Below are 13831 nucleotides of genomic sequence, written 5' to 3' on the forward strand. Positions count from 1 at the left end.
CCCCCCTCTTCCCCCCTCCTCCCCTCCCCTCTTCCCCTCCCTCCCTCCCCCTCTTCCCCCCTCCCTCCCTCCCCCTCTTTCCCCCCCTCCCTCCCTCCCCCCCTCTTCCCCCCCTCCCTCCCTCCCCCCTCTTTCCCCCCTCCCTCCCTCCCCCCCTCTTTCCCCCCCCTCCTCCCTCCCCCCCTCTTCCCCCCTCCCTCCTCCCCCCTCCCTCCCTCCCCCCTCTTTCCCCCCCTCCCTCCCCCTCTTTCCCCTCCCTCCCCCCCTCTTTCCCCCCTCCCTCCCCCCTCCCTTCCCCCCCTCCCTCCCTCCCCCCTCTTTCCCCCCTCCTCCCCCCTCTTTCCCCCCCTCCCTCCCCCCCTCTTCCCCCCTCCTCCCCTCCCTCCCCTCTTTCCCCCCCTCCCTCCCTCCACCCCTCTTTCCCCTCCCTCCCTCCCCCCCTCTTTCCCCCCCTCCCTCCCTCCCTCCTCCTCCCTCCCTCTTTCCCCCCCTCTTCCCCCCCTCTTTCCCCCCCTCTTTCCCCCCCTCTTTCCCCCCCTTTTCCCCCTCTTTCCCCCCCCTCCCTCAGGATGTTGATGCTTTAAAGTTGAAGTGAGGATCTTGTAAAATGAGGATTCTTAGCAGGCTACGGAGTTTCTTGTTGTCAGATTTCCAGGAGGTTGGTTCTCAGGTGAACTCTGAGTGGGAAAGGGTTTGTGGGAGTCCATTTTCCCTAGGCATCTCCAGCTTACAAGGTATTTCTGTTAGTTATCTGGCTGCCCAAATATGTGCAGTTAGTTTGGCTTTTGGTTGAACTGCTTGCAAACAGCCGTGCTGATTTTTAAAATGGCTGTCTTATATGTGACCTTCCACAAGCCCAAGTTCTTTTCCAAATAACAGTGGTGTTCATATTGATTCCGACATCCTGTGTTATGATTTAACACCTTGAGGGTTTGAGACAGTTACTGTCCTTGTTCTTAAATGCCTCATTCAATTTGATTTTGGATTGGTTTCAGATCTAAATCTGTCTGGAATGTTCTTTCTGTTTACCTCTTGAGACAGGAGAGTGGTTTCAACTGATAGAAGTCAAGTGGTTCTTAGGCGGCCATATTTTATTCTTTTGTGTGCAGTTTTAAAATATATGAATTAGTTTGATTTGATTTATTATTGTCACATGTATTAACATGCAGTGAAAAGTATTGTTTCTTGCGCGCTATACAGACAAAACATACCGTTCATAGAGAGGGAAACGAGAGAGTGCAGAATGTAGTGTTACAATCATAGCTAGGATGTAGAGAAAGATCAACTTAATGCAAGGTAGGTCCATTCAAAAGTCTGACAGTAGCAGGGAAGAAGCTGTTCTTGAGTCGGTTGGTTCGTGATCTCAGACTTTTGTATCTTTTTCCCGAAGGAAGAAGGTGGAAGAGAGGATGTCCAGGGTGCGTGGGGTCCTTAATTATGCTGGCTGCTCTGCTGAGATAAAAAATAATTTGGAGTTGAGAATAGGAGATGCTGGTGCGAGGCATGACACCTATCTCTGCAACTGTGCTAGGAAACTTGCATATCAATAGTGCAGCATTGCTAAATTTACCTTGTGTTTTTAAATCAAGCAAGAATGCAGTGTGAAAGATAATCTTAAATCGAAAGATTTGCAATCCTGTGCTTGCTTTGTGTTTGTTTGAGTTTTCTCATACTTTGAGCATGTGCGACCATTCTGTTGTTCTGATTGTTGACGTTTGTTCACGTGTTTAGAGATGGAGACTACTTCGCTCAAGGGACAAAGTAGTGACCCAACAGAAGATTGCACTGCTTCAGGACATTTCATGGTTCGAGTGAATGGAGTTTCATATGATGGTAATGACAGCGTCTTTTAGAGAATTAAAGTCTCTTTTAGAGAACTAAAGGAGACCAGGTCAAAGTTAAGGCAACTTCTGTAATTTCTGTTCGATAGTTTGAGTACGACTAGGTACTCCTTTTGTAATTTCCAGGTTTGGGTGAAAATGTAAGCAAAACATTAAACAATTCCACAAATCTTTAAATTGATTCCAAAAATTCCCACAAAGTGTGCTATTAGAATTCAGTCGTATGCATGATTGGGCGGCACGGTGGCACAGTGGTTAGCACTGCTGCCTCACAGTGCCAGGGACCCGGGTTCGATTCCCGGCTTGGGTCATTCTCCCTGTGTCTGCATGGGTTTCCTCCGGGTGCTCTGGTTTCCTCCCACAGGTCAAAGATGTGTGGGTTAGGTGGATTGGCCAAGCTAAGTTGCCCCTTAGTGTCAGGGGGACCAGCTAGGGTGAATGCTTGTTGTTATGGGGATAGGGCCTGGGTGGGATTGTGGTCGGTGCAGACTCGATGGGCCGAATGGCCTCCTTCTGCACTGTAGGGTTCTATGATCTATGCATACCCTTCTCTCTTTCTCCTACTGTCAGATTTTTAATATTTGTCTGCGTTTGTTCATTTCTTCCTGTCTCCTCTTGTTCTCTGTGATGCCCAATTCCTAGGCCAGGATTTTCTGGTCCCACCCGTGGTGGGAATCACCACGAGTGAGACATAAAATTTGAAGGACAGGCCCAAGGTCCGTTGATTTCTGGCAGGAATTGTTGATGGGATGGCCCTAGTCTGAACAGGACTCGGCTTTGTGGATGGGATGCGCTCAAGTCTGTACAGTTTACTTTTGGTAATTTCATGATATAACTATTTCATGCACTGAGCTTGTCTGAAGGTGGGAAGTTATTGCAGCTGACAGGCAATTGCTGATCCCTAGCTCTGCTCTAACGATGAACAAATAAACAGTAAATATGTGGGGTTACAGGGGGGGTGTGATTGGTATCGGTGCAGGCTCAGTGAGCCAAATGGCCTCCTCCTGCACTGTAGTGATTCTGTGATTCTAAAATGGAAATCTAATATCCTGTTTGCTGAAAACAGGATATGAATGAGAAGAAATACGAAAATGATTGGACAGTGATAAATTTGAGCTTGTTTTATATTCAGTCTGATTTGATAACAACAGTGATCAACAATTTATTATTGATGTACTATATTCAACATCAAAAACGTCCCAAAAAATCAAAGGGGGGGGTAAGAAATAAAAGTAATGGTGTTGTGCGCATTTGGATAAGTGACCAAAGTTGGATGGATGGATTTCAGGAAGGTTTATAAAGGTGCAGTAAGAAGGGAAATGGTGCAAACATTTAGGGGGTAAGGCATTTCAGTGATTGCAGCTGAGAAGACTGAAGGCTCTGCCAGTGAGGCAGAAGGTCAGAGAACTGAGGAGCATGGAAGAGGATCTCAGACTCAAGGAGGTTGCAGAGGTACGATGAGTTCAGGATGCATAGGGATTTGAGGATGAGGATTTTAAACTTGGTGCATTTGGCAACAAATCCAGTAGGCCAATAAGAATGGAAGTGAAGGGACACTCACCACAGAGGGTGGTGAGTGTCTGGAACAAGCTGCCAGAGGTCGTAGTAGAGGCAGGTACAATTTTATCTTTTAAAAAGCATTTAGATAGTTACATGGGTAAGATGGGTATAGAGGGATATGGGCCAAATGCAGGCAATTGGGATTAGCTTAGGGGTTTTAAAAAATAAAGGGCGACATGGACAAGTTGGGCCAAAGGGCCTGTTTCCATGCTGTAAACCTCTATGACCCAGTGCGTGACAACTTGAGGTTTGAAAAGGTAGAAGCTTATAGTAAGTGAAGGCTGGCAAGAGGGACTATGGAGGAATTAAATTTTTAGTTGTGACAAAAGCATGAATGAAGCATTATATAGCAGTGGGTGTGACATTGGATTGGAGACAGGCAATGTTAGAGTTTTTTCTACATTGTAGACCCAAGAATTTGTATGGTCTGATTCCGTTTGATCAAGTGACAGGGTAGGGAAATTGACCCCATGGTTTTCAGTTTATGGCCAAAAATGATGACTTTACTGCTTCTGGTACTCAGTTGGGGGTTATTTGATTCATGACTTGATATCAGACTGATTTTTGGATAATAACACTGTGAGGACAGGGGCGGCACTGTGGGACAGTGGTTAGCACTGCTGCCTCACAGCGCCAGGGACCTGGGTTTGATTCCTGGCTTGGGTCACTGTCTGTGTGGAGTTTGCACGTTCTCCCCGTGTCTTGTGTAGCTTTCCTCCGGTGGCTCTGGTTTCCTCCCACAGTCCAAAGATGTGCAGGTTAGGTGGATTGGCCCTGTTAAATTGCTCCTTAGTGTTAGGGGGAATAGCTACGGTGAATGCATGGGGTTATGGGGATAGGGCCTGGGTGGAATTGTGATCGGTGCAGACTCAGTGGGCCGAATGGCCTCCTTCTGCACTGTGGGGATTGTATGGATTCTATGAGGACATCATATAGATGTAGAAGATTGTGAGGGCCGTCAGAGGTGCCGAAGTCAGAAGGGGAAACAGAATCAGAGAGAAGCCATTGCTGGTGTTTATCTGTGTGCAGTAAGGCAGACATGGAGCCAAGCAAGGGTATTCTGAATCAACTGGACACAGCAATGGAGATGAATGGCATGATCAACTCGGCATCAAGTACTGCACTGGAGGTTTAACACTTTGTAGTTACCTCACCAAGGCAACAATTTGTGACTTTGGCCAGGGGTACTCTTAGTGCTGTGAAGAGGCAATAAATAAAGATGAAGGGATTCTTAGAGATGGTTTAAGGAGAACTGAGCACAGAGCTAGGAGACAATGACATGTGTTGGAGTCTTGTAGAGAAAAAACTAGTTTAAATTTGGGAGTGTGTGCAGTGGATGGATGTAAACAGACTGATAGGGCAGAGGTTTCCTTACGGGGTTGGGAACCTGACATCTAGGACCGTTTTTGGATCCCAACAACACGCTATACTGACAGATGACTGTCAAAATGATTTTCAATGAGGTAGCCAATTAGTTGCTCAATGACACGTTCGCTGACCAAATAGAAACATAAAGGAGGGGGGAGCTTGATGAGGCAGATTCCGTTTATAGGACTACCCGCAGCCACCATTACAGGTGCAGAGTTATTTAAGGATGTTGACTTAAGCAGCGAGCAGCGAGCCAGCACCAGGGCAGACCACCAAGCAATGTTGCCCCCACAGTTCTCGGCCGTCTCCCTCAAAGTTCTCCTCAAGATGGCGATGGATCAGTAGGATGTATTTTTCTCAGAGAGCTGCAGGAAGAAGCCAATCAATCAGGTGACGTGGGCATGGCTGGCGGCCCTGAGGTGAGCAGTCGCAGCATTGTTCTCAGGATGCGGGTACAGTGCCAGTGTGCTTCAGTGACCTGAAGACTGGCACGGTGAATACAGCAGCACATGACACGGCTCCAGTTGTGTACGGATCAGCTCATAGAATCATCGAATCCCTACAGTGCAGGAGGCCATTTGACCCATTGAGTTTGCACCGAGCACAATCCCATCCAGGCCCTATTCTTGTAACCCGTCATGTTTACCCCGCTAATCCCCCTGACACTAAGGGCCAATTTAGCATGGCCAATCAACCTAACCTGAAGATCTTTGGATTGTGGGAGAAAACCGGAGCACCCGGAGGAAACCCATGCAGACACAGGGAGAATGTGCAAACTCCACAATGTCAGTGACCCAAGCCAGGAATCGAACCAGGGTCCCTGGCGCTGTGAGGCAGCAGTGCTACCCACTGTGCCACTGTTCCGCTCATCTATGTGCTAATCAGCCTCGGAGTGCGTATGGTTCCAAATATTACAAGGTGTGTGCCCTGGGACACTGCTGTCACACCACAATCACTTTTGGAAGATGCAGCACATACTGCAGTGACATGTGGATGACGTACTGGCAATGGAGCAACAGGGCATTATAGTCTCAACGGACCTTGCAGGAGAAATAAGCTCACAACCTCAGGGACAAGAGCTCTTGCAGAAGGTGGAGTGCCCCATCTTTCTGTTTTCACATCAATGGAGGTGGCCTTTAATATTGTCAGGGTGGTGATCCATCAGGAAGCTGGCGATGGCCAGATGGGAGTCCATCTAAGAGAAGGTGAAATGATCTTACCATCTCCAGGTGAGGGGCTGGAGCTCCTTCCTCAAGTTCTTCCATTCCTATAAGTAAGATGTAATAGAATGTTCCACCTCTGCTGAACCAGTTGATGAAATAGGTGCATTTTCCGCATTAGGAGGGCCAGTTAAGATGGAGGAGCCACGACAGGAATGAGAAGAAACAACCAGGTCAGCCCCGTCATCACATCAAGCATACTCTCCACCATCAAATACACTCACCTTGGGAGAGTCTTGTGCAAGTGGCACAGGAAGAGCAGCAAGGAGGCAGAGGCAGCTCTGGGCAGTTCCTCTTGGAGGGTGGAGGAGAGGTACAGCGATGCCCATCTGGATGGAGTTAGTAGATGTCACACACAATGCACGGCTCCCTGGAACAGCAGTTCACTGAAGCATTGCATAGACATGGACGAGTCTGACGATGGAATGTGTACCACTGTGACTCAGACATACGAGTACTTGAGCTCATCCCTTGTTAGAGCAGCCACCATCTTGGAGAGCCATATGTGACATCACACTGATGAGTGCAGGGGGAGCTCACGATGCCACATTGTGTAGCATTGGCAGGCAGTGGTACAGATGGCTCAAAGATTTATGGAGTGGATGCCAGGTGTAGCTGGTAGTTCCCTCAGATATTCCAACGTCACATAACACAGCTGAGGCACATAGCAATGATGTAGAGGCACCCCTCCCCAACAAACCAACACCTGTTGCAGCACCAACATGGCACTGGGGCACCGACAACAACTCGATTGCCACAGCCAACTCAACCTCATTGGCACATGTACCTCCACCTCAATATCTGGCACCATGCCACTCTTCCATTTCAGTATCTGAGGGCACAGGACGCCTTGTCGGGAGCCACATTTTTAAACTCATTTGGGTGATGTATGAAATTTTTAACATTGCAACCACGACAATGTAATGAAAGGGTTAATGACTGAACTCCAGACTTTTGTGATTCTAATGATGGATGGTTTTAAGATTTTTTTGTTATTCAGTTACGTGATGTGGACATCGCTGGCTGGGCCAGCATTTATTGTCCTTGAGAAGGTGATAGTGAGCTGCCTTCTTGAATCACTGCAGTCTCAGCAGTGTAGGCACATGCACAGTGCTGTTAGAGAGGGAGTTCTTGGATTTTGACCCAGCGACAATGTAATAGTAGATTTAGAAATGATATGGCCGACCTGTACCTCATAATTTGACGCTGCCCTCCTGGGTTCAGCTACTTGGAATTGATGAGAAGCAGCTGCGTCCGAAGCATATAAGGCCATCAGTCCCGAGACGCACAGAGGTGTTGCACAAGGAGCAGAGAAGGAAGGAAGACGATACTCTGCACGCAGGGTATACCAACAGGGCATGGGTTTCCTGAATCTTGAGTGTCAGGGCGGGATTTTCCGGCCGCGCTCACCCCAAGACTGGAAAATCCCACCTGAGGTCTATGGACCTTTGCATGGTCTGTCCCGCCTGCTACGATTCCCATGGTAGGCGGGACGGGAAAATTCTACCCTCAGTGTCAAGGCAGATGGTGGCAGAGTTGTGTGGCCCTTGAGGACAAAATGTTCCGCTGTGGCACCTCCACCCACTTGAACTCTGTATCAAATTCCCAAGAAAAACACAACTGTTAAGAAATAGCCTGGTGACTCCCCCCAGTTTGACCTAGATGTGACCCTAACCCAGCAACTGACTTAGTTGCCAGGACAACTGGTCCACTTTGGGTTGCAGGGGTAGATGTGGGTGAGCTTTGTCCATGTCCTGAGAATTTTTGGTTTCCATGGCTTTACAGGAAGAAGGCCTATCTTGCTTTTGAGACTTTCTCTTCTGGCCTCTTCCCAGTGACCAGCTTCTACATCTTTTGGATTTCTATATATTTTACCAAGTATTGTTGAATCTTTCCCAACTGTCACTTTGAATCTGGTGTTTATTTTTAATGTCCTTCAGGTTTGTTTTGCGATTGGGTCATCCCGATTTCTCCATTTGAGCCACTGTTGCCACACAGCTGTCAATCTGTCCGCTTTAACAACCTTTCTCTGGTACTTTCATCCTGTCCTAAAAGGAAAAAAGTCTTGTTTGATGACAGCAGAAATCTCCGAGGTGAACTTCCATTCAAGCTTATTTTCTACCTGGCAGGTGATGTCTACAGTTTTGTGATTATATTTCCCTCCCATGGAGATCCGTCATGTTAGGTCCTCACTCACAGTTGAAGATGTAATTCCTGAGGGCAGTTTGCATACAGGCTAAGTACAAAGAACAATACAGCACAGGCCCTCCAAGCCTGCACCGATCATGTGTTCCTAACTAGACCATCCGTTTGTATCCCTCTATTCCCAGTCTGTTCATGTGGCTATCTAGATAAGTCTTAAATGATCCTAGTGTGTCTGCCTCAACCACCTTGCTTGGTAGTGCATTCCAGGCCCCCACCACCCTCTGTGTAAAATACGTCCCCCGCAGATCTGTATTGAACCTTGCCCCCCTTACCTTGAACTTGTGACCCCTTGTGTTTGTCATTTCTGACCTGGGAAAAAGCTTCCAACTGTTCACCCTATCTATGCCCTTCATAATTTTATAAACTTCTATTAGGTCGTCCCTCAACCTCCGTCTTTCCAGGGAGAACAACCCTAGTTTACTCAATCTCACCTCATAGCTAATCCCTCCATACCAGGCAACATCCTGGTAAACCTTTTCTGCACTCTCTCCAAAGCCTCCACGTCCTTCTGGTAGTGTGGCAACCAGAACTGGACGCGGTATTCCAAATGTGGCCTAACCAACGTTCTATACAACCGCAACATCATATGCCAACTTTTATACTCTATGCCCCGTCCAATAAAGGCAAGCATGCCATATGCCTTCTTCGCCACCTTTTCCACCTGTGCTGCCACCTTCAAGGATCTGTGGACTTGCACATCCAGATCTCTCTGTGTGTCTATACTCCTGATGGTTCTGCCATTTATTGTATAGCTCCCCCCTGCATTAGATCTACCAAAATGCATCACTTCGCATTTATCTGGATTAAATTCCATCTGCCATTTCTTCGCCCAATTTTCTAGCCTATACACAGTACACAGTTGAGTATTGTGCCAGTGCAACTCTTCACAACCTGGATGAATACTTTGAATAGCATGCAGGCTGATTCAACATGTGTATTAGTGCCTGAACTCACTCCAGGATGCTTGGCTCTTACGATCTGTCGTGCAGGAGAGAATGATGCCACTTTCTGCTACAAAGGGGCACGGCTAAGCTTCAGTTTCATTGCATCGAATTAAATTTGTTCTTGCGAGAAGAGAGGGCAGGGATGGGTGGTGTGGTCCTAGAATTAATTATTGGTGTAGAGCAGTGGGAAGTTTTGTCTGCAGCCCCAGCTGTGAGTCAGAATAGGGTGCCCAAGTCCAGGGCAGGCTTTTACAAAGGAAAGGTTGCAAGTTGGACCCATTGATCATTTTTAAAAAAAGTTTATTTATTAGTCACAAGTAAGGCTTACATTCACACTGCAATGAAGTTACTGTGAAATTCCCCGAGTTGCCACAGTCCGGCGCCTGTTCGGGTCAATGCACCTAACCAGCACGTCTTTCGGACTGTGGGAGGAAACTGGAGCACCCGGAGGAAACCCACGCAGACACGGGGAGAATGTGCAAACTCCACACAGACAGTGATCCAAGCCAGGAATCGAAGCTGGGTCCCTGGCGCTGTGGGGCAGCAGTGCTAACCACTGTGCCACCGTGCCACCAATATCCTAGATCATGATCATATCATGATCATAGCGGTATGCAGGCCTGTGCTGTTCAGCATTTGTGTACTTTATTGGAATTGTTGGCGAGATTTGGAACATTGGTGTCTGCTTGTCTCTTGACTGACCTCTGTTCCTGTCAGTGACATCTCAAACTTTTCATTATGATTGTGCTTTTGAGGAGTTCTGTCTTTTTTGACCTCATTAAAGAAGGTTTTGTTTTGCAGATTACTGTACAGATCCACATATTTACATCCCTTTTGATTTTGGCTAAGGGTTTTTTTTTGACTGAATCAGACGAGCTTGGGTTTCTACTCGTGGCCTTCAGCTTTCATCAGGTTTATAATATATTCTGTAGGCTTTTCTGCTACATTTTGTTTAGTATTGACAGCCAACCCTAGTGCCCTATGCAATGCCTCCTTCCAGACATTCGATCACATCCCTGTATTACAGAGTTTATTTTGGCATTTTTGAGACTGTCATGTCCTTGCACTGTTACTTCCATGTTCTGTCATGTCCCTGCACTGTTACTTCCATGTTCCACTTGAGCTCAGCTCTTCCCTTCCTGACCAGCTCAGTTAAACCCTTGCCTTTTCTTTGCCTTTCTGACTCTTCTCTTGTTTGTTTCTGAGCCTCGTTAGAATATCTTGGCTATGCAACATTGACTTCAGACCTTGGCATCCTTTGAATAACTTGAACCTTGGGACTTTTGGGTGACAAATTGGAATTCTTGTCTAGAAAATCAGGCAAGTTCACTTTGGGTTGCCCCCGAATGCTTGAAACCTACACATTGGTGGTGCCGTCAAGGAACCTAATCCAGTAAAGAACACACTCCATTAGGTATTAATGACATTTTATTTGGCACTCCTTCTTTATTGGCTTAAATAATTGTGAAAAAAGACTAAAGTCGGAATTCTACTGCCCGCCCGAGACGGGAATCGGAGAGGGCGAAGGGCGGACAAAGAGAAGGTCCATTGACCTTGGGCGGGATTTTAAGCTTTTGTGACGAGTGAGGCCATAAAATCCCAGCCTAAGAATCCATTATGTGTGCAGGAGATTAATACTCTCTAAAAAAAGCATAGTTACTCTGATTGGCAAAAGGTGGGAACAGATGTTCACAAGTGCTGGAACCACAATTTACAGCAACGATTTTAATTCTGGAACTGAAAGTACAATTTCAACATTTGCTGGTGACACCAAATTTGGGGAGTGGGATATAGTTAATACTGATGAAGAATGCAACAAAACATATGAATAAGCATGCAGAATGGGCATGTAAATGACTTTCAACATAGGTAAGTAGGAGGCACTGCATTTTGTAAGAAGGACAAGGAATCCACATATTGCTTAGCAAGTGAATTTCAATTTAGATAATTGTTGAGATACTGCATTTTGGTGGGACTAATATGGAAAATGAGTCTAAATGAGGTAGTGGAAGAATGGGGTCTGGGGTACAGATGCACAAATCACTAAAACTTAGTGACACAGGTTTATTAGAACATAGAACATAGAACATTACAGCACAGAACAGGCCCTTCGGCCCACGATGTTGTGCCGACCTTCATCTGAAACCAAGATCAAGCTATCCCACTCCCTACCATCCTGGTGTGCTCCATGTGCCTATCCAATAACCGCTTAAATGTTCCTAAAGTGTCTGACTCCACTATCACTGCAGGCAGTCCATTCCACACCCCAACCACTCTCTGCGTGAAGAACCTACCTCTGATATCCTTCCTATATCTCCCACCATGAACCCTATAGTTATGCCCCCTTGTAATAGCTCCATCCACCCGAGGAAATAGTCTTTGAACGTTCACTCGATCTATCCCCTTCATCATTTTATAAACCTCTATTAAGTCTCCCCTCAATCTCCTCCGCTCCAGAGAGAACAGCCCCAGCTCCCTCAACCTTTCCTCATAAGACCGACACTCCAAACCAGGCAGCATCCTGGTAAATCTCCTCTGCACTCTTTCCAGCGCTTCCACATCCTTCTTATAGTGAGGTGACCAGAACTGCACGCAATATTCCAAATGCGGTCTCACCAAGGTCCTGTACAGTTGTAGCATAACCCCACGGCTCTTAAACTCCAACCCCCTGTTAATAAAAGCTAACACACTATATGCCTTCTTCACAGCTCTATCCACTTGAGTGGCAACCTTTAGAGATCTGTGGATATGGACCCCAAGATCTCTCTGTTCCTCCACAGTCTTCAGAACCCTACCTTTGACCCTGTAATCCACATTTAAATTAGTCCTACCAAAATGAATCACCTCACATTTATCAGGGTTAAACTCCATTTGCCATTTTTCAGCCCAGCTTTGCATCCTATCTATGTCTCTTTGCAGCCTACAACAGCCCTCCACCTCATCCACTACTCCACCAATCTTGGTGTCATCAGCAAATTTACTGATCCACCCTTCAGCCCCCTCCTCTAAGTCATTAATAAAAATCACAAAGAGCAGAGGACCAAGCACCGATCCCTGCGGCACTCCGCTAGCAACCTGCCTCCAGTCCGAAAATTTTCCATCCACCACCACCCTCTGTCTTCGATCAGATAGCCAGTTACCTATCCAGTCGGCCAACTTTCCCTCTATCCCACACCTCCTCACTTTCATCATAAGCCGACCATGGGGGACCTTATCAAACGCCTTACTAAAATCCATGTATATGACATCATAGAAATCATAGAAATCATAGAAACCCTACAGTGCAGAAGGAGGCCATTCGGCCCATCGAGTCTGCACCGACCACAATCCCACCCAGGCCCTACCCCCACATATTTACCCGCTAATCCACGCATCTCAGAACTCTAAGGGGCAATTTTTAACCTGGCCAATCAACCTAACCCGCACATCTTTGGACTGTGGGAGGAAACCGGAGCACCCGGAGGAAACCCACGCAGACACGGGGAGAATGTGCAAACTCCACACAGACAGTGACCCGAGCCGGGAATCGAACCCGGGACCCTGGAGCTGTGAAGCAGCAGTGCTAACCACTGTGCTACCGTGCCGCCCCTACCTTCATCAACCGCCCTACCTTCATCAACACACCTAGTTACCTCCTCAAAAAATTCTATCAAATTTGTGAGGCACGATTTGCCCTTCACAAATCCGTGCTGACTATCCCGGATTAATCCGCATCTTTCTAAATGGTCGTAAATCCCATCCCTAAGGACCTTTTCCATCAATTTACCAACCACCGAAGTCAGACTAACCGGTCTATAATTACCAGGGTCATTTCTATTCCCTTTCTTAAACAGAGGAACAACATTCGCCACTCTCCAGTCCTCTGGCACCAACCCCGTGGACAGCGAGGACCCAAAGATCAAAGCCAAAGGCTCTGCAATCTCATCCCTCGCCTCCCAAAGAATCCTAGGATACATTTCATCAGGCCCAGGGGACTTATCGACCTTCAGTTTATTCAAAACTGCCAATACATCCTCCCTCCGAACATCTATTTCCTCCAGCCTATTAGCCTGTAACACCTTCTCTTCCTGAAAAACATGGCCCCTCTCCTTGGTGAACACTGAAGAAAAGTATTCATTCATCACCTCGCCTATCTCTACTGATTCCATACACAAGTTCCCACCACTGTCCTTGACCGGCCCTAACCTCACCCTGGCCATTCTTTTATTCCTCACATAAGAGTAAAAAGCCTTGGGGTTTTCCTTGATCCGACCCGCCAAGGACTTCTCATGTCCCCTCCTAGCTCTCCTCAGCCCCTTTTTCAGCTCATTCCTTGCTAACTTGTAACCCTCAATCGAGCCATCTGAACCTTGTTTCCTCATCCCTACATAAGCTTCCCTCTTCCTTTTCACAAGACATTCCACCTCTTTTGTGAACCACGGTTCCCTCACTCGGCCATTTCCTCCCTGCCTGACAGGGACATACCTATCAAGGACACCCAGTATTTGTTCCTTGAAAAAGTTCCACTTTTCATCAGTGCCTTTCCCTGACAGTTTCTGTTCCCATCTTATGCCCCCTAATTCTTGCCTAATCGCATCATAATTACCTCTCCCCCAATTGTAAGCCTTGCCCTGCCGTACGGCCCTATCCCTCTCCATTGCAATAACAAAAGACACCGAATTGTGGTCACTATCTCCAAAGTTCTCTCCCACAA

The 13831-nt window shown here is 47.1% G+C and overlaps 1 protein-coding gene across 5 annotated transcripts in view; it reads left to right on the plus strand.

Moving 5' to 3' along the window:
* Positions 1-13831, plus strand: part of LOC144495034 (uncharacterized) — a 166769-nt gene that overhangs the window by 9165 nt on the left and 143773 nt on the right. For all 5 annotated transcript variants that reach the window (XM_078214844.1, XM_078214846.1, XM_078214841.1 and 2 more), the window contains exon 3: positions 1732-1833. In XM_078214844.1, coding sequence (XP_078070970.1) covers positions 1734-1833 — 100 coding nt within the window. In that variant the 5' untranslated portion in view covers positions 1732-1733. The remainder of the gene's footprint in view (positions 1-1731; positions 1834-13831) is intronic.

The sequence above is a fragment of the Mustelus asterias genome, chromosome 6 (genome assembly GCF_964213995.1).
Source record: "Mustelus asterias chromosome 6, sMusAst1.hap1.1, whole genome shotgun sequence".
In the NCBI taxonomy this organism is placed as follows: Eukaryota; Metazoa; Chordata; class Chondrichthyes; order Carcharhiniformes; family Triakidae; genus Mustelus; species Mustelus asterias.